General features: G+C 50.4%; 1 protein-coding gene across 1 annotated transcript; it reads right to left on the bottom strand.

Annotated features, from left to right (window-relative positions):
• Positions 1-250: 250 nt before the first annotated feature.
• snapc4 (small nuclear RNA activating complex, polypeptide 4) lies at positions 251-19,911 on the bottom strand. Its single transcript, XM_030129804.1, has 11 exons — positions 19,768-19,911; positions 15,372-15,456; positions 13,603-13,684; positions 10,833-10,934; positions 10,563-10,635; positions 8,061-8,225; positions 6,540-6,690; positions 1,321-1,427; positions 853-947; positions 669-763; positions 251-367 (listed from the first exon to the last, which is right to left on the bottom strand). The coding sequence occupies exons 4-11, from the start codon at positions 10,910-10,912 to the stop codon at positions 258-260; spliced, it is 876 nt and encodes a 291-aa protein (XP_029985664.1). The 5' UTR covers positions 10,913-10,934; positions 13,603-13,684; positions 15,372-15,456; positions 19,768-19,911; the 3' UTR covers positions 251-257.
• Between the last annotated feature and the right edge of the window lie 521 nt (positions 19,912-20,432).

Genomic DNA, 20,432 nt, shown 5'->3' on the forward strand with positions numbered 1-20,432 from the left:
AGCTTTTATTTTCAGCTCCTTCCTGTTCCTGTTGGATCTGGTCGTTCAGTTGAATTATAGACGAGTAAATGTGAACTGAACTAATGAGTCTGATCTGAGTGTGCTGAAGATAAAACAGTTATTTCTGCAATCATGCCTTAGCCTTAGCTTTAGCCTTAGCTTTAGCGTTAGCGTTAGCTTTAGCCTTAGCTTTAGCGTTAGCCTTAGCGTTAGCCTTAGCGTTAGCTTTAGCCTTAGCTTTAGCCTTAGCCTTTGCGTTAGCGTACCGCAGCAGATGCTAAGCTCCTCCTCACTGCTCTCTTCCACGCCCTCAAACACTGAGCGTCCGAACGGTTGGGAATCTCCGCTGCGATCTTGGCCCAGCGACCTGAAACAGACGCACGGTGTGTTCAGTGGAGTCAAAAAAAAAGGAAAAAAGAAAAGACTGGAATTCAATTAACTGTAACCCCCCCCCCCCCCCTTGTCTCTCTCACAGACTGCACTCTGCTGCCCTAAGCCCCGCCCACTTCCACCCCTCCCCCTCGGCCAATCAGACTTCTACCCTTCATGTGTTCTAGACCAATAGAAAGAACTCAAACTGAGATCAAAGGGGAGGTTTGGATTCTATCAAAAGGAGGTGAAGGGGGAGGCACCTCCTCCCACCACCTCCTCCTCCAGGCTCCACCCACCTACTCCATGTTTCTCCACCAGTTTCAGCAGCAGCTCGTTCTCCTGTGCATCGAAGCCTCCTCGTTTCACCCCCTCCTTCAGAGTGTCGTGGTACCTGAATGCAGCACAGACACACACAGGTGTTGACATGTGGATGTTCAGGGGACAGACAGTGTCCATATATGTGGTCCAAACAGGACTGACCTGTCCCTGCAGGAGCTGTCGGTCCGTCCAGGAACCTCCAGACGGATCTTCCACCAGTTCCGTTCTCCGTGACGGGCGACGGCTCGCAACAGCAGCTGCAACAGAACCCAAACACATCACGCATCACAGAACCCAAAGGCATCACAGAACACAAACGCACCACAGAACACAAACGCATCACAGAACACAAACGCATCACAGAACACAAACGCATCACAGAACCCAAAGGCATCACAGAACCCAAAGGCATCACAGAACACAAACGCATCACAGAACACAAACGCATCACAGAACACAAACGCATCACAGAACACAAACGCATCACAGAACACAAACGCATCAGCAAAAAAACCCACTGTGGTTTTAGGTGTGTATGTAGAGGGGGTGTGGTCTGTGTGGTGTTCAGGGGGTGTGGTCTGTGTGTGGCGTTCAGGGGGTGTGGTCTGTGTGTGGCGTTCAGGGTCTTACCTGGTCCTCCTTTGGGCTCCAGGGTCCTTTCTTTATGTTCGGGTCCAAAACCTGGTTCCACCTGTAGATGAGCTGAGCAGGTTCACGACCCTCCATGAAGTAACTGACTGAGAGACAGACAGACAGACAGACAAGACAGGTGAGAGACAGACAGACAGACAGGTGAGAGACAGACAGACAGACAGACAGGTGAGAGACAGGTGAGAGACAGACAGACAGACAGACAGGTGAGAGACAGGTGAGAGAGAGACAGGTGAGAGACAGACCGACAGACAGACAGGTGAGAGACAGGTGAGAGACAGACAGACAGACAGACAGGTGAGAGACAGGTGAGAGACAGACAGACAGACAGACAGACAGGTGAGAGACAGACAGACAGACAGACAGACAGGTGAGAGACAGACAGATGGACAGACAGACTGGGGATATAACGATATGTAAATTTCATATCATGGTTATTGTGTCCAAAATGACCACAGTTATCATTATGATCACGGTTCTATTGAAATGAGCTCCAAACGTTCACACAGTACTGATCCACACACTGAAAGAATACAACCAAGTTATATTTGGAAAAAAAATAAATAAGAACTAATACAGTAACATGTACAATGTCCTGTCTGTTACAGAAACATTCAAGTACTAACATGTAAACAGCAAACATACAAATGGGATTAAAGCTGGAACCTGATGGACACAAGACACATGTGGACCAGAGGAGGACCAGAGGAGGAGCTGAGGAGGACCAGAGGAGGAGCTGAGAGGAGCTGAGAGGACCAGAGGAGGAGCTGAGAGGAGCTGAGAGGACCAGAGGACCAGAGGAGGAGCTGAGAGGACCAGAGGAGGAGCTGAGAGGACCAGAGGAGGAGCTGAGAGGAGCTGAGAGGACCAGAGGAGGAGCTGAGAGGAGCTGAGAGGACCAGAGGACCAGAGGAGGAGCTGAGAGGACCAGAGGAGGAGCTGAGAGGAGCTGAGAGGACCAGAGGAGGAGCTGAGAGGACCAGAGGAGGAGCTGAGAGGAGCTGAGAGGACCAGAGGACCAGAGGAGGAGCTGAGAGGACCAGAGGACCAGAGGAGGAGCTGAGAGGACCAGAGGAGGAGCTGAGAGGACCAGAGGAGGAGCTGAGAGGAGGTGAGAGGAGCTGAGAGGACCAGAGGAGGAGCTGAGAGGACCAGAGGAGGAGCTGAGAGGAGCTGAGAGGACCAGAGGACCAGAGGAGGAGCTGAGAGGACCAGAGGAGGAGCTGAGAGGACCAGAGGAGGAGCTGAGAGGAGCTGAGAGGACCAGAGGAGGAGCTGAGAGGACCAGAGGAGGAGCTGAGAGGAGCTGAGAGGACCAGAGGACCAGAGGAGGAGCTGAGAGGACCAGAGGAGGAGCTGAGAGGAGCTGAGAGGACCAGAGGAGGAGCTGAGAGGACCAGAGGAGGAGCTGAGAGGAGCTGAGAGGACCAGAGGACCATGAGGACCAGAGGAGGAGCTGAGAGGACCAGAGGAGGAGCTGAGAGGACCAGAGGAGGAGCTGAGAGGAGCTGAGAGGACCAGAGGAGGAGCTGAGAGGACCAGAGGAGGAGCTGAGAGGAGCTTAGAGGACCAGAGGAGGAGCTGAGAGGAGCTGAGAGGAGCTGAGAGGACCAGAGGAGGAGCTGAGAGGACCAGAGGAGGAGCTGAGAGGAGCTGAGAGGACCAGAGGAGAAGCTGAGAGGACCAGAGGACCAGAGGAGGAGCTGAGAGGACCAGAGGACCAGAGGAGGAGCTGAGAGGACCTGAGAGGACCAGAGGAGGAGCTGAGAGGACCAGAGGAGGAGCTGAGAGGAGCTGAGAGGACCAGAGGAGGAGCTGAGAGGAGCTGAGAGGAGGTGAGAGGAGCTGAGAGGACCAGAGGAGGAGCTGAGAGGACCAGAGGAGGAGCTGAGAGGAGCTGAGAGGACCAGAGGAGGAGCTGAGAGGAGCTGAGAGGACCAGAGGAGATGCTGAGAGGACCAGAGGAGGAGCTGAGAGGAGCTGAGAGGACCAGAGGAGGAGCTGAGAGGACCAGAGGAGGAGCTGAGAGGAGCTGAGAGGACCAGAGGAGGAGCTGAGAGGAGCTGAGAGGACCAGAGGACCAGAGGAGGAGCTGAGAGGACCAGAGGAGGAGCTGAGAGGACCAGAGGAGGAGCTGAGAGGACCAGAGGAGGAGCTGAGAGGAGCTGAGAGGACCAGAGGAGAAGCTGAGAGGACCAGAGGACCAGAGGAGGAGCTGAGAGGACCAGAGGACCAGAGGAGGAGCTGAGAGGAGCTGAGAGGACCAGAGGAGGAGCTGAGAGGAGCTGAGAGGACCAGAGGAGGAGCTGAGAGGAGCTGAGAGGAGGTGAGAGGAGCTGAGAGGACCAGAGGAGGAGCTGAGAGGACCAGAGGAGGAGCTGAGAGGAGCTGAGAGGACCAGAGGACCAGAGGAGGAGCTGAGAGGAGCTGAGAGGAGCTGAGAGGACCAGAGGAGAAGCTGAGAGGACCAGAGGACCAGAGGAGGAGCTGAGAGGAGCTGAGAGGACCAGAGGACCAGAGGAGGAGCTGAGACGAGCTGAGAGGACCAGAGGAGGAGCTGAGAGGACCAGAGGAGGAGCTGAGAGGACCAGAGGAGGAGGTGAGAGGAGCTGAGAGGACCAGAGGAGGAGCTGAGAGGACCAGAGGAGGAGCTGAGAGGAGCTGAGAGGAGCTGAGAGGACCAGAGGAGGAGCTGAGAGGGGCTGAGAGGACCAGAGGACCAGAGGAGGAGCTGAGAGGAGCTGAGAGGAGCTGAGAGGACCAGAGGAGGAGCTGAGAGGGGCTGAGAGGACCAGAGGACCAGAGGAGGAGCTGAGAGGAGCTGAGAGGACCAGAGGACCAGAGGAGGAGCTGAGAGGACCAGAGGAGGAGCTGAGAGGAGCTGAGAGGAGCTGAGAGGACCAGAGGAGGAGGTGAGAGGGGCTGAGGACCAGAGGAGGAGCTGAGAGGACCAGAGGACCAGAGGAGGAGCTGAGAGGACCAGAGGAGGAGCTGAGAGGAGCTGAGAGGAGCTGGTCAGTGTCTGTGACATCATCAGTTCTGATTATCAATACAATTCATTATCAATTCTCCTATTGATTCCTGAGGTGTTTTTGAGTGTGGAAAAAAAGAGATGGACAAAAAAGGGTGGAGTTTGAACATTTACACATCAGATCATTCACACTGTCACACATATACACACATATACACTATTGTACACACATACACACTACTGTACACACATATACACTATAGTACACACATATACACTATTGTACACACATACACACTATTGTACACACATACACACTACTGTACACACATACACACTATTGTACACACACACTACTGTACACACATATACACTATTGTACACACATACACACTACTGTACACACATATACACTATTGTACACACATACACACTACTGTACACACATATACACTATTGTACACACATATACACTACTGTACAAACATATACACTACTGTACACACATATACACTATTGTACACACATATACACTATTGTACACACATACACACTATTGTACACACATACACACTACTGTACACACATACACACTATTGTACACACACACTACTGTACACACATATACACTATTGTACACACATACACACTACTGTACACACATATACACTATTGTACACACATATACACTATTGTACACACATATACACTATTGTACACACATATACACTATTGTACACACATATACACTATAGTACACACATATACACTATTGTACACACATATACACTATTGTACACACATATACACTATAGTACACACATATACACTATTGTACACACATATACACTATTGTACACACATACACACTACTGTACACACATATACACTATTGTACACACATACACACTATTGTATACACATACACACTACTGTACACACATATACACTATTGTACACACATATACACTATTGTACACACATATACACTATAGTACACACATATACACAATTGTACACACATATACACTATAGTACACACATATACACTATTGTACACACATATACACTATAGTACACACATATACACTATTGTACACACATATACACTATTGTACACACATACACACTACTGTACACACATATACACTATTGTACACACATATACACTATAGTACACACATATACACTATTGTACACACATATACACTATAGTACACACATATACACTATTGTACACACATATACACTATTGTACACACATATACACTATTGTACACAAACAGACAGTGAAACAGTCAGATTTAACTGAACTGTTTAATGAACAAATGTAAATATTCTGAAAGAATGAGGATTTAAAACATGTTAGGATCATCTGATCCAGACTGGTCAGTGGTTCAGTCCTGGTCAGTGGTCCAGTCCTGGTCAGTGGTTCAGTCCTGGTCAGTGGTTCAGTCCTGGTCAGTGGTCCAGTCGTGGTCAGTGGTTCAGTCCTGGTCAGTGTTTCAGTCCTGGTCAGTGGTCCAGTCGTGGTCAGTGTCCTCTGGTCCAGTTCCTGTGGTGGTCAGTCAGTGTTTGTCCAGTGTCAGTTCCTTCAGTTCCTAACTCCTCCTCTCTTTGGTTTTTTCTCATCGTGTGTATGTGTGTGTGTGTATGTGTGTGTGTGTGTGTGTGTGTGTGTCCAGTTGTCCACTCATTTAAACTGACATCAGTTTGTCCTCAGTGTGTGTACTCAGACAGTTTCAGTGTAGGGGAGGATCTGAAGCAGTGGGGTCTGGGAGGGGGTCACACTAGTGCGGACAGGGTCTGTCCGCTCGCTCGGACGGACCGGGTCTGTGCTGGAGCCCCTGACCCTGACCCTGTGCAGGTCTGTCCTGCAGGTTCCTTCAGCGTGTTTTCAGAGGCCAAACATTACAGACTGAACACACGCCTGAGTGGAGCTGCTGCAGGAAACCAACAGTACTGTGAGTTCTGTAGGTGTGGTAATCCAACAGTTATCAGAATAACTAGAATTTAAACACTTAGACTAACCACCGGGAATCTGACCACAGTTTATCATTATACCAGTTATCATTACATCCCTAAGACAGACAGGTGGACAGACAGACAGACAGGTGGACAGACAGACAGACAGATGAACAGACAGACAGGTGGACAGACAGACAGACAGACAGACAGATGAGCAGACAGACAGGTGGACAGACAGACAGACAGACAGGTGGTTTACTCTGTGTGTAGGGGATGTAGTTTCCGATCCTCATCTTGTTCACCAGTTCTCTCAGTAGTCGGTCTTCTGCTTCAGTCCAACGACGACGCTTCAAAGAGTCTGAGACGAACCTCTGATAGGTCTGAAGACACATGAAGGCCGTCCTACCGGTCTGAGGATGGACAGGCAGATGGACAGGCAGATGGACAGACAGATGGACAGACAGATGGACAGTAGGACAGATGGACAGGCAGATGAACAGACAGATGGACAGTAGGACAGATGGATAGTAGGACAGATGGACAGACAGATGGACAGTAGGACAGATGGACAGGCAGATGAACAGACAGATGGACAGTAGGACAGATGGATAGTAGGACAGATGGACAGACAGATGGACAGTAGGGTAGATGGACAGACAGATGGACAGACAGATAGATAGATGGACAGACAGATGGACAGTAGGACAGATGGACAGGCAGATGAACAGACAGATGGACAGTAGGGTAGATGGACAGACAGATAGATAGATGGACAGACAGATGGACAGTAGGACAGATGGACAGACAGGTGGACAGACAGATGGACAGTAGGACAGGCAGATGAATAGACAGATGGACAGTAGGGTAGATGGACAGACAGATAGACAGTAGGACAGATGGACAGTAGGGTAGATGGACAGACAGATGGACAGTAGAACAGATGGACAGTAGGACAGATGAACAGACAGATGGACAGTAGGGTAGATGGACAGACAGATGGACAGTAGAACAGATGGACAGTAGGACAGATGAACAGACAGATGGACAGTAGGGTAGATGGACAGACAGATGGACAGTAGAACAGATGGACAGTAGAACAGATGGACAGTAGGGTAGATGGACAGACAGATGGACAGTAGGGTAGATGGACAGACAGATGGACAGTAGAACAGATGGACAGTAGGACAGATGAACAGACAGATGGACAGTAGGGTAGATGGACAGACAGATGGACAGTAGAACAGATGGACAGTAGGACAGATGAACAGACAGATGGACAGTAGGGTAGATGGACAGACAGATGGACAGTAGAACAGATGGACAGTAGGACAGATGAACAGACAGATGGACAGTAGGGTAGATGGACAGACAGATGGACAGTAGAACAGATGGACAGTAGGACAGATGAACAGACAGATGGACAGTAGGGTAGATGGACAGACAGATGGACAGTAGAACAGATGGACAGTAGGACAGATGAACAGACAGATGGACAGTAGGGTAGATGGACAGACAGATGGACAGTAGAACAGATGGACAGTAGGACAGATGAACAGACAGATGGACAGTAGGGTAGATGGACAGACAGATGGACAGTAGAACAGATGGACAGTAGGACAGATGAACAGACAGATGGACAGTAGGGTAGATGGACAGACAGATGGACAGTAGGACAGACAGATGGACAGACAGGTCAAAGCCAGGACACACCCACCATCCACACAACTGTTGCTGACCTGTCAGGTGACAGCTGTTACCACGGTAACGTGTTTGTCCTCACCCCCAGGTCCTGGGCAATGTGGTCCCAGTTGTGGTCCTGGTGTCTCCTGCTGACCTCCTTCAGCTGCTGCACCTCCTGACGACTCCACGGAGACTTATTGATGGACGGGTGTAAGAAGTTCTGCCAGAAACAGCGCAGGTCTGCTGGGTCCCTGGTCCCTTCAAACTGGGAAAGACCAGACCATGAGGACCAGGTGGACCAGGTGGACCAGACCATGAGGGACAGGTGGACCAGGTGGACCTGGGCCCTCATGTTCACAGACGTGTGTGGATTTCATACATAAACCTGGTGTCCACTTAAACCCAGAAAAGTCCGTACGCACAAAAAAATGCAGATGAGTAACAGTGAGCGTGCGCCTGAACCCAAACACACCGCCTTTATTCATCCAATCAGCTGGAACTGAGCGCAGGCCTTGGACTACCTGACTCCTCCCACTCCACGCCCACATTTAAATATGCAAATTAGTATAAACGGGGTCTGCAGGTGGGACTAACTCTGGGATTCACCTGAATGATCACATGACGACGACAAGGAGGACGAGAAGAGGAGGACGAGACAGACGGAAGAAGAAAAGAGACCAACTGAGACTGAGCAGAGAGAGGGGGGACACTGGACTGACGGGGGGACACTGGACTGACAGGGGGGACACTGGTCTGACAGGGGGGACACTGGACTGACAGGGGGGACACTGGTCTGACAGGGGGAAACTGGACTGACAGGGGGGACACTGGACTGACAGGGGGAAACTGGACTAACAGGGGGACACTGGACTGACGGGGGGACACTGGACTGACAGGGGGGACACTGGTCTGACAGGGGGACACTGGACTGACAGGGGGGACACTGGTCTGACAGGGGGACACTGGACTGACAGGGGGAAACTGGACTGACAGGGGGGACACTGGTCTGACAGGGGGACACTGGACTAACAGGGGGACACTGGTCTGACAGGGCTGATGCGGATCACCCCCCCCCCCAGGTAAATCTCTAGTTCGTATTAGTGTTCATTCTCTGGGTCCTCAGTCCGGTCCCAGCTGAACTAGATGAAGGTTCATGTGGGCTCAGGTCAGCAGATCCCAGACATGATGAGGCAGTCGTCGGTCAGACCAGGATCATCCTCCTGTCACAGACTTCCTGTTTCCTCCCCAGTGTTAGCCGGTCCTCCGGTCCACCACAGCCCACTGCTGATGCCCGTCTGACCGGCATGGGTCTGTACTGACCCGAGTCACCAGAGGACAGAGAGAGGACAATGGGCGGAGTCAGTGAGCGACTGGACCGACTGATAAATGTTCTGACAGACATGAAGACCACAGTAAATGCATTTATCCACCAGCGAATTCTGGGTCCAAGTCTGTTTATGTGGTTGTTGCTGAAGGTCCTCCTGGGCAGGACTGGCACTGATGGGTCCAGGGTTGGTTCTGGTTCTGGTTCTGATGGGTGGATGTGGTGCTCTGGCAGTAGGATGACAGGTCGGTGTGTCGTTGTTACCACCGCCAGGAGGTATTGTGATCACTTTGCTTTGTGTGCGTGTGTTTGTTTGTTTGTTTGTTTGTTTGTTAGCAGGATAACTCAAAAAGTTATGGACAGATTTTTCATGAAATTTTCAGTAAATGTTGATACTGGCACAAGAAGAAATGGTTCAGTTTTGGTGGTGGGGCAGATCTGTCTTGGAGGAGGTCTGCACTCTCTGCGTGCTTTTCTTGTTCTTCTGTGTATCTCTGATGTGCCCATCAGTCGGAGGAATGAGCTTTTTCACATTACTAACAGTTTCCCAGTGTCTCCTCTGGTTCTAAAGCACTAGAAACCTGTGAACTCCAGCTGTGGAGATGGAGGAGCGCACATTTAAACACTGTTTATACATGTGAACATGAGCGTGGAAAAGGACGTACGCCAGGTTTATGTGTGGACACAACCTTTATACATGAGGGCCCTGGTGAGCCAGACCATGAGGGACAGGTGGACCAGGTGAACCAGGTGGACCAGACCATGAGGGACAGGTGGACCAGACCCTCATGGACAGGTGGACCAAACCCTCATGGACAGGTGGACCGGACCATGAGGGACAGGTGGACCAGACCCTCATGGACAAGTGGACCAGACCCTCATGGACAGGTGGACCAGACCATGAGGGACAGGTGGACCAGACCCTCATGGACAGGTGGACCAAACCCTCATGGACAGGTGGACCGGACCATGAGGGACAGGTGGACCGGACCATGAGGGACAGGTGGACCAGACCCTCATGGACAAGTGGACCAGACCCTCATGGACAGGTGGACCAGACCATGAGGGACAGGTGGACCAGACCCTCATGGACAGGTGGACCAGACCATGAGGGACAGGTGGACCAGACCCTCATGGACAGGTGGACCAAACCCTCATGGACAGGTGGACCAGACCCTCATGGACAGGTGGACTAGACCCTCATGGACAGGTGGACCAGACCCTCATGGACAGGTGGACCAGACCATGAGGGACAGGTGTTCATCTCATGTCACTTACGTCGATGTTGCAGATTTTCTGCCAATCGTGTTCTTCGTAGCGGTCGCCGACCAGCTCCACCTCCTTCTTCCCTCTGACCAATCACAGACAGAGTTACAGACATGGGTGTGAACTGGTGGAACCTGTACACACACTACACAACAGTACACACACTACACAACAGTACACACAAATTATACAGTATCAGTTTGTTTTGGTCATGTGACTCTAGTTGGACACAATTCACCAGATTTAAGGGTCCAGAGTGTTGGTCGCGCCTCCTCCACCCACCTGAGCAGCTCCACCTCCTTCTCCAGAGCCTCCACCTGCTCCTTCAGCTGCTCCTTCTCCGTCTCCTGGGCTGAACTCATCTTCTGGATCAGATACTCCACCCTGGGGTGAAGCAGGACAGTCAGTCTATGCCGACCACGTCAGCCAGCTCAGCCAACTGATGTCATTTTCACAGCCACGCCCCTTCGCACAGTTCATCTTAAAGGTGGGCTCTGAGATGTTTTTCTGGAGCGTTTGTTACTTTATTCCTTCAAATCCCCTTCACACCCCAATTACAACTAATTAATTAAATGCTCTAACACAAAAATTTAAAAATCCGTCACCTGTGGAACGGACAAGACTGAAAAAACACCATCCAATCATTCTGAGCGCCCACTCCAAATGATTGAACAGTGACATGTCTATCAAACTCAACTGCCATTGGCCCCTCCCCCTCTGTTCGTACCCCTCTTCGTGCATGAGTCGTGCGTTCCCAGAGGAAGCGCTGGTGCAGGAAGTGAAGCCCGAGCCTGGATATATTAGTTCTATTAGGATGGACGGTTCACCTGTAAACTGTGTAGTCCCAACATAAACCAGTAGGAACTGGAACACTGGTCCCACAGCTCTGAACTGGGACTGTTCTGGAAGAGTGGGGGGGTTAGAGGAGACTGGAGGAGGGATGACTGGATAGGCCAGACGGAGCCTCGGCTGGGGCCGGAGTCGGAGGCTCAGCCCGTGTAGGAGACGGAGCTGTGGGCGGGGCCGGGCCGTATATGGCGTCGGAGTGAAACCGGGGACGGAGCAGAGCCTCACGGTGAACTGTTGCCGTGCAGCGCTCGCGAACCCTCGGGAACAAGCATTGTGCATTCCAATACTCTGGAGGCGTGGCTTCAGAGGGACGTCTGAAGAAAGGGGTTTGGACTGTTGAACTGAGTATTTTCAAAATGTAGCTAGCTCAGACGTTTTTCTAAGATCTCAGACCCCACCTTTAAGTGGAAACTTTCCGCTTCGCACACCTCAGAAAATTTGTAAGAGACATGCGGACAACATGGCCGACATTCAGGAGCTCCTGGTGGTAGAAGTACACAAGTACAGGCACTGGGATGAGTGGGACCACCAGGACCACCAGGACCACCACCACAGCTGAGTGGGGAGGGATTCATACAGTCGGCAAAGAGGAGGAATGAGCAAAAAAAACCTGGAAAAACATTCAGGACAGAGATGTGAAGGCAGAACAGACACCTAAGGGAGAAGTGGAGACCCAGGGGGAGGGGCCAAACGACCCACGGACCAATGAGAGAGTTGAGCTGGATCTGGAATTTATGAAACAGGGAAGCAGACACACATTTCCCTCTGGTTTGGTTCGTTAAGGTACTTTCCTTCTTCTCTAGTTTGTTACTGTGACAGACGTGTGTTTGTGGCATACCGCCCCCTGCAGTTTGGGAGGAGTCACTGCGTGGAGACGGCCGGAGGACAAAGCGCCACACACACTCTGGTACCCACGCCACACACACTCTGGTACCCACGTCACACACACACTGGTACCCACGTCACACACACTCTGGTACCCACGCCACACACACTCTGGTACCCACGCCACACACACACTGGTACCCACGCCACACACACTCTGGTACCCACGTCACACACACTCTGGTACCCACGCCACACACACTCTGGTACCCACGTCACACACACACTGGTACCCACGCCACACACACTCTGGTACCCACGTCACACACACACTGGTACCCACGCCACACACACACTGGTACCCACACCACACACACACTGGTACCCACGCCACACACACACTGGTACCCACGTCACACACACACTGGTACCCACGTCACACACACTCTGGTACCCACGTCACACACACACTGGTACCCACGCCACACACACACTGGTACCCACGTCACACACACACTGGTACCCACGCCACACACACTCTGGTACCCACGTCACACACACACTGGTACCCACGCCACACACACACTGGTACCCACACCACACACACACTGGTACCCACGCCACACACACACTGGTACCCACGTCACACACACACTGGTACCCACGTCACACACACTCTGGTACCCACGTCACACACACACTGGTACCCACGCCACACACACTCTGGTACCCACGTCACACACACACTGGTACCCACACCACACACACACTGGTACCCACGTCACACACACACTGGTACCCACACCACACACACTCTGGTACCCACGTCACACACACACTGGTACCCACGTCACACACACACTGGTACCCACACCACACACACACTGGTACCCACACCACACACACTCTGGTACCCACGTCACACACACACTGGTACCCACGTCACACACACACTGGTACCCACACCACACACACTCTGGTACCCACGTCACACACACACTGGTACCCACACCACACACACTCTGGTACCCACGTCACACACACACTGGTACCCACACCACACACACACTGGTACCCACGTCACACACACACTGGTACCCACGCCACACACACACTGGTACCCACACCACACACACACTGGTACCCACACCACACACACACTGGTACCCACACCACACACACACTGGTACCCACGTCACACACACACTGGTACCCACGCCACACACACTGGTACCCACGCCACACACACAGTTTACACACGTCACATTCATGCGGCAAGAATAAACCAGCCTTTAGGCTGGGCTGGCCTTGTGAGCCCCCTAAGACCCCCCCCAGTCCTGGTTGTGGACTCCTGTGGGCCCCCCACCCGGGTTCCTACCTGGACAGTTTGGGCTGGATCAGCCTCTTCAGACAATCTGTGTTCACTGAGTGGAAAAGGAGGGACTTCTGCCAGGACTCCCCTGAAACACACACACACACAGGTGAAAATACACACACACACACAGGTGAAAATACACACAAACACACACACAGGTGAAAATACACACACACACACACACAGGTGAAAATACACACACACACACAGGTGAAAATACACACACACACACAGGTGAAAATACACACACATACACACAGGTGAAAATACACACACACACACAGGTGAAAATACACACACGCACACAGGTGAAAATACACACAAACACACACACAGGTGAAAATACACACACACACACACACAGGTGAAAATACACACACAGGTGAAAATACACACACAGGTGAAAATACACACACACACACACAGGTGAAAATACACAAATACACACACACACACACACAGGTGAAAATACACAAATACTCACACACACACACAGGTGAAAATACACACATACACACACAGGTGAAAATACACACACACACACACAGGTGAAAATACACACTAGGACTGCACGATTAATCGATTTTAAATCGAAATCGGATTTTTTAATTAGGACGATGTTTAAAAAAGGGAAATCGTAAAATCGATTTCATCTTTCTTCTGCCTCCGGGCCGCGCGCCTCCGCGCGCCCGCGGGCTACCGTAGGCTCTTCCTGTGACAGCGGTCTGTCACAGAAGTCCGTGTAATGACCACGGACGTTAAATCTGTTAATGAACCCGCAGTACTTATAGCAATATAAGCCGTGGCTTCACGCAGGGATCCCGCAATTGAAATATAGCGAGATGGGGATCACTCATCTTCCGTTGTCCCGGATCCGTACCGTACTGTCTTCTTCCGAACCGGGTCCGGGTCTCGGGGTCATCAGCCTCAGCAGAGGAGCCCACACAGCCCTGTGCCCACACACATCCACCAGCTCCACACATAGAATCCCTCCAGCGTGTCCTGGGTCGGTCTGTTCCACGCACGGATCCCCCAGTTTAAATAGAACCGCATGTGAATCACTCATATTAACCTGGTCCACACACACACACGACTGATGCCTGTCACTGACTGACACTGGGATCACTGCTGTGGGCCCAGGTACCCCAAAAAGGGGGAAAAAAAAAAAAAAAACTCTTTTTTTTTTTTTAAATAATTAATTTAGTCCTCTTACTTGCCTAATTTTTCATTCACAAATGTAAGTTCTTTAACACAAAACCAAATATTATTTATATTTTGTAAGATGTTGAACTTTATTTAAAGCTGTTAGATAAATGTGGAAACAAAAAGGCTGTAAAAAACATAAGTATTTGCTCTGATTTGGACATTTTCTTATAGTGTATTCCCCCTGACAAACTTATGTTACTTTCTTGTTGTATACATTGTTTGTACACTCTACTTCATTTTAAAGATTTAATGAAGAGAAAAAACAAAACAAAACTGTGGGTTCATCACGTGATCCCATCACAGCTTTGAGGTTGGAGCAGTGCCTTGCATTGTTGGCTGCTCACGAAAACGGCCTGCTGACTTCTGTTGTCTTTTCTAGTTATACCCAAAAATCGAAATAGAAATTGAAAATCGAGTTTTTAGAGGAAAAAAAAAAATCGGGATTTTTTTTTTTTTGCCAAAATCGTGCAGCCCTAATACACACACAGGTGAAAATACACACACACACACACACAGGTGAAAACACACACACACAGATGGGTCCAGTTGATTGACAGGTGTCTTACAGCGCTTGACTTTCAGCTTTCTGTCGTCCAAACAGCCCCTCCTCCTACTGGCCTTCTCCTTTGTCTCCTGATTGGCTGGAGGACCCTGGAACAGATGAACACAGCGCCTCATTGGTCAGTTTGTATGGCATCCACCATCAATCAAATGACTGTAACGCCTACTGACACCAGGAGGGGGAGGGGTGGAAGTGGGCGGGGCACTGGCTGAGGGGGAGGGGTGGAAGAGGGCGGGGCACTGGCTGAGGGGGAGGGGTGGAAGTGGGCGGGGCACTGGCTGAGGGGGAGGGGTGGAAGTGGGCGGGGCTTAGAGCAGCAATGTGCAGTTGGTTCCTAAAGAAAAGTTGGCGTTGGGTTCAACTGAGTACTGGTGTGTACTGGTGTGTACTGGTGTGTACTGGTGTGTACTGGTGTGTACTGGTGTGTACTGGTGTGTACTGTTGTGTACTGGTGTGTACTGGTGTGTACTGGTGTGTACTGGTGTGTACTGGTGTGTACTGGTGTGTACTGGTGTGTACTGGTGTGTACTGGTGTGTACTGGTGTGTACTGGTGTGTACTGGTGTGTACTGGTGTGTACTGGTGTGTACTGGTGTGTACTGGTGTGTACTGGTGTGTACTGGTGTGTACTGGTGTGTACTGGTGTGTACTGGTGTGTACTGGTGTGTACTGGTGTGTACTGGTGTGTACTGGTGTGTACAGGGGTATACTGGTGTGTACCTGTGTGTACTGGTGTGTACTGGAGTGTAATGGAGTGTACTGGTGTGTACTGGAGTGTACTGGTGTGTACTGGAGTGTACTGGTGTGTACTGGAGTGTACTGGAGTGTACTGGTGTGTACAGGGCTATACTGGTGTGTACCTGTGTGTACTGGTGTGTACTGGTGTGTACTGGTGTGTACTGTTGTGTACTGGTGTGTACTGGTGTGTTCTGGTGTGTACAGGGGTATACTGGTGTGTACCTGTGTGTACTGGTGTGTACTGGAGTGTACTGGAGTGTACTGGAGTGTACTGGTGTGTACTGGTGTGTACTGGTGTGTACTGGTGTGTACTGGTGTGTACTGGTGTGTACTGGTGTGTACTGTTGTGTACTGGTGTGTACTGGTGTGTACTGGTGTGTACTGTTGTGTACTGGTGTGTACTGGTGTGTACTGTTGTGTACTGGTGTGTACTGGTGTGTACTGTTGTGTACTGGTGTGTACTGGTGTGTACTGGTGTGTACTGGTGTGTACTGGTGTGTACTGGTGTGTACTGGTGTGTACTGGTGTGTACTGGTGTGTACTGGTGTGTACTGGTGTGTACTGTTGTGTACTGGTGTGTACTGGTGTGTACTGGTGTGTACTGGTGTGTACTGGTGTGTACTGGTGTGTACTGGTGTGTACAGGGGTATACTGGTGTGTACCTGTGTGTACTGGTGTGTACTGGAGTGTAATGGAGTGTACTGGTGTGTACTGGAGTGTACTGGTGTGTACTGGACTGTACTGGAGTGTACTGGAGTGTACTGGAGTGTACTGGTGTGTACAGGGCTATACTGGTGTGTACCTGTGTGTACTGGTGTGTACTGGTGTGTACTGGTGTGTACTGTTGTGTACTGTTGTGTACTGGTGTGTTCTGGTGTGTACTGTTGTGTACTGGTGTGTACTGGTGTGTACTGGTGTGTACTGGTGTGTACTGGTGTGTACTGGAGTGTACTGGTGTGTACTGGTGTGTACTGGTGTGTACTGGAGTGTACTGGTGTGTACTGGTGTGTACAGGGGTATACTGGAGTGTACTGGTGTGTACTGAAGTGTACTGGAGCGTACTGGAGTGTACTGGAGTGTACTGGAGTGTACTGGTGTGTACAGGGGTATACTGGTGTGTACCTGTGTGTACTGGTGTGTACTGGAGTGTACTGGTGTGTACTGGTGTGTACAGGGGTATACTGGTGTGTACCTGTGTGTACTGGTGTGTACTGGAGTGTACTGGTGTGTACTGGTGTGTACTGGTGTGTACTGGTGTGTACTGGTGTGTACTGGTGTGTACTGTTGTGTACTGTTGTGTACTGGTGTGTTCTGGTGTGTACTGGTGTGTACTGGTGTGTACTGGTGTGTACTGTTGTGTACTGGTGTGTTCTGGTGTGTACAGGGGTATACTGGTGTGTACCTGTGTGTACTGGTGTGTACTGGTGTGTACTGGTGTGTACTGGTGTGTTCTGGTGTGTACAGGGGTATACTGGTGTGTACCTGTGTGTACTGGAGTGTACTGGTGTGTACTGGAGTGTACTGGAGTGTACTGGTGTGTACTGAAGTGTACTGAAGTGTACTGGAGTGTACTGGTGTGTACTGGAGTGTACTGGAGTGTACTGGTGTGTACTGGAGTGTAATGGAGTGTACTGGTGTGTACTGGTGTGTACTGGTGTGTTCTGGTGTGTACAGGGGTATACTGGTGTGTACTGGTGTGTACTGGTGTGTACTGGTGTGTACTGGAGTGTAATGGAGTGTACTGGTGTGTACTGGAGTGTACTGGTGTGCACTGGAGTGTACTGGAGTGTACTGGTGTGTACTGGAGTGTACTGGTGTGATCTGGTGTGTACAGGGGTATACTGGTGTGTACCTGTGTGTACTGGAGTGTACTGGTGTGTACTGGAGTGTACTGGAGTGTACTGGTGTGTACTGAAGTGTACTGGAGTGTACTGGAGTGTACTGGTGTGTACTGGTGTGTACTGGAGTGTAATGGAGTGTACTGATGTGTACTGGAGTGTACTGGTGTGTACTGGAGTGTACTGGTGTGTACTGGAGTGTACTGGAGTGTACTGGTGTGTACTGGTGTGTACAGGGGTATACTGGTGTGTACCTGTGTGTACTGGTGTGTACTGGAGTGTACTGGAGTGTACTGGAGTGTACTGGAGTGTACTGGTGTGTACTGGTGTGTACAGGGGTATACTCGTGTGTACCTGTGTGTACTGGTGTGTACTGGTGTGTACTGGAGTGTAATGGAGTGTACTGGTGTGTACTGTTGTGTACTGGTGTGTTCTGGTGTGTACTGTTGTGTACTGGTGTGTACTGGAGTGTACTGGTGTGTACCTGTGTGTACTGGAGTGTACTGGTGTGTACCTGTGTGTACTGGTGTGTACTGGTGTGTACTGGAGTGTAATGGAGTGTACTGGTGTGTACTGGAGTGTACTGGTGTGTACTGGAGTGTACTGGAGTGTACTGGTGTGTACTGAAGTGTACTGAAGTGTACTGGAGTGTACTGGTGTGTACTGGAGTGTACTGGAGTGTACTGGTGTGTACTGGAGTGTAATGGAGTGTACTGGTGTGTACTGGTGTGTACTGGTGTGTTCTGGTGTGTACAGGGGTATACTGGTGTGTACCTGTGTGTACTGGTGTGTACTGGTGTGTACTGGAGTGTAATGGAGTGTACTGGTGTGTACTGGAGTGTACTGGTGTGCACTGGAGTGTACTGGAGTGTACTGGTGTGTACTGGAGTGTACTGGTGTGATCTGGTGTGTACAGGGGTATACTGGTGTGTACCTGTGTGTACTGGAGTGTACTGGTGTGTACTGGAGTGTACTGGAGTGTACTGGTGTGTACTGGAGTGTACTGGTGTGTACTGAAGTGTACTGGTGTGTACTGGTGTGTACTGGTGTGTACTGGTGTGTACTGGTGTGTACTGGTGTGTACTGGTGTGTACTGGTGTGTACTGGTGTGTACTGGTGTGTACTGGTGTGTACTGGTGTGTACTGGTGTGTACTGGTGTGTACTGGTGTGTACAGGGGTATACTGGTGTGTACCTGTGTGTACTGGTGTGTACTGGAGTGTACTGGAGTGTACTGGTGTGTACAGGGGTATACTCGTGTGTACCTGTGTGTACTGGTGTGTACTGGTGTGTACTGGAGTGTACAGGGGTATACTGGTGTGTACTGGAGTGTACTGGTGTGTACCTGTGTGTACTGGTGTGTACTGGTGTGTACTGGTGTGTACTGGTGTGTACTGGTGTGTACTGTTGTGTACTGGTGTGTACTGGTGTGTACTGGTGTGTACTGGTGTGTACTGGTGTGTACTGGTGTGTACTGGTGTGTACTGGTGTGTACAGGGGTATACTGGTGTGTACTGGTGTGTACCTGTGTGTTTTCATTTTGTGTGTACCTGTGTGTACATGCGTGTACCTGTGTGTACTTGTGTGTACATGCGTGTACCTGTGTATACTTGTGTGTACTGGTGTGTACTGGTGTGTACTGGTGTGTACTGGTGTGTACTGGTGTGTACTGGTGTGTACTGGTGTGTACTGTTGTGTACTGGTGTGTACTGGTGTGTACTGGTGTGTACTGTTGTGTACTGGTGTGTACTGGTGTGTACTGTTGTGTACTGGTGTGTACTGGTGTGTACTGGTGTGTACTGGTGTGTACTGGTGTGTACTTGTACCAGTCCTGTCTGCTTGTCTTTGAAGTACGGTTTCAGGAAGTGTCCCAGGTACACATTGGGTTGGAGGCGGGACAAGGGGGCGGGCTGTTCTCTGGGAGGCTCTCTGATTGGTCCAGACAGCTGAGACAGGAGCTCATCCTGCAAAAAGGAACCACAGTTATCTAGAACTCTTCCACATGTGACCTAGAACTGCTCCACATGTGACCTAGAACTGTTCCAGATGTGACCTAGAACTGTTCCACATGTGACCTAGAACTGTTCCACATGTGACCTGGAATGTTTCACCAGTGACACGTGTGTTCATGTGTGTGTTCCTCAGATGTGTGTGTGTGTGTGTGTGTGTGTTGCTCCATCCCAGTGCATGTGTACAGAAGCTGTGAGTGAATGAAACGTTTGGAATGATATCTCGATGCGTTGGTTATTGAATGTTTGTATCGATAAAATTTGATCTGTTCAATAGAATCTATTTGTACTTACATTTAAAAGTGTTACTGTTCATCTCCTCCGCCAAAGAGGTTCTGTTTTTGTCAGCGTTGGTTTGTCTGTCTGTGTGTCTGTGTGTGTGTGTGTGTGTCTGTCTGTGTGTGTGTGTGTCTGTGTGTGTGTGTGTGTGTGTGTCTGTCTGTGTGTGTGTGTGTCTGTGTGTGTGTGTGTGTCTGTCTGTG

This window comes from Sphaeramia orbicularis, unplaced genomic scaffold (genome assembly GCF_902148855.1).
Source record: "Sphaeramia orbicularis unplaced genomic scaffold, fSphaOr1.1, whole genome shotgun sequence".
Classification (NCBI taxonomy): domain Eukaryota; kingdom Metazoa; phylum Chordata; class Actinopteri; order Kurtiformes; family Apogonidae; genus Sphaeramia; species Sphaeramia orbicularis.

Excerpts from the sequence above, each read along its gene's own strand:
- snapc4 (XM_030129804.1), bottom strand. The coding sequence starts at position 10,912 with ATGAGTTCAGCCCAGGAGACGGAGAAGGAGCAGCTGAAGGAGCAGGTG. Across the intron at positions 948-1,320 it reads GGAGCCCAAAGGAGGACCAG|CTGCTGTTGCGAGCCGTCGC; the intron begins GTAAGACCCTGA and ends GTTCTGTTGCAG. Across the intron at positions 368-668 it reads GGTGGAGAAACATGGAGTAG|GTCGCTGGGCCAAGATCGCA; the intron begins GTGGGTGGAGCC and ends CGTCTGTTTCAG.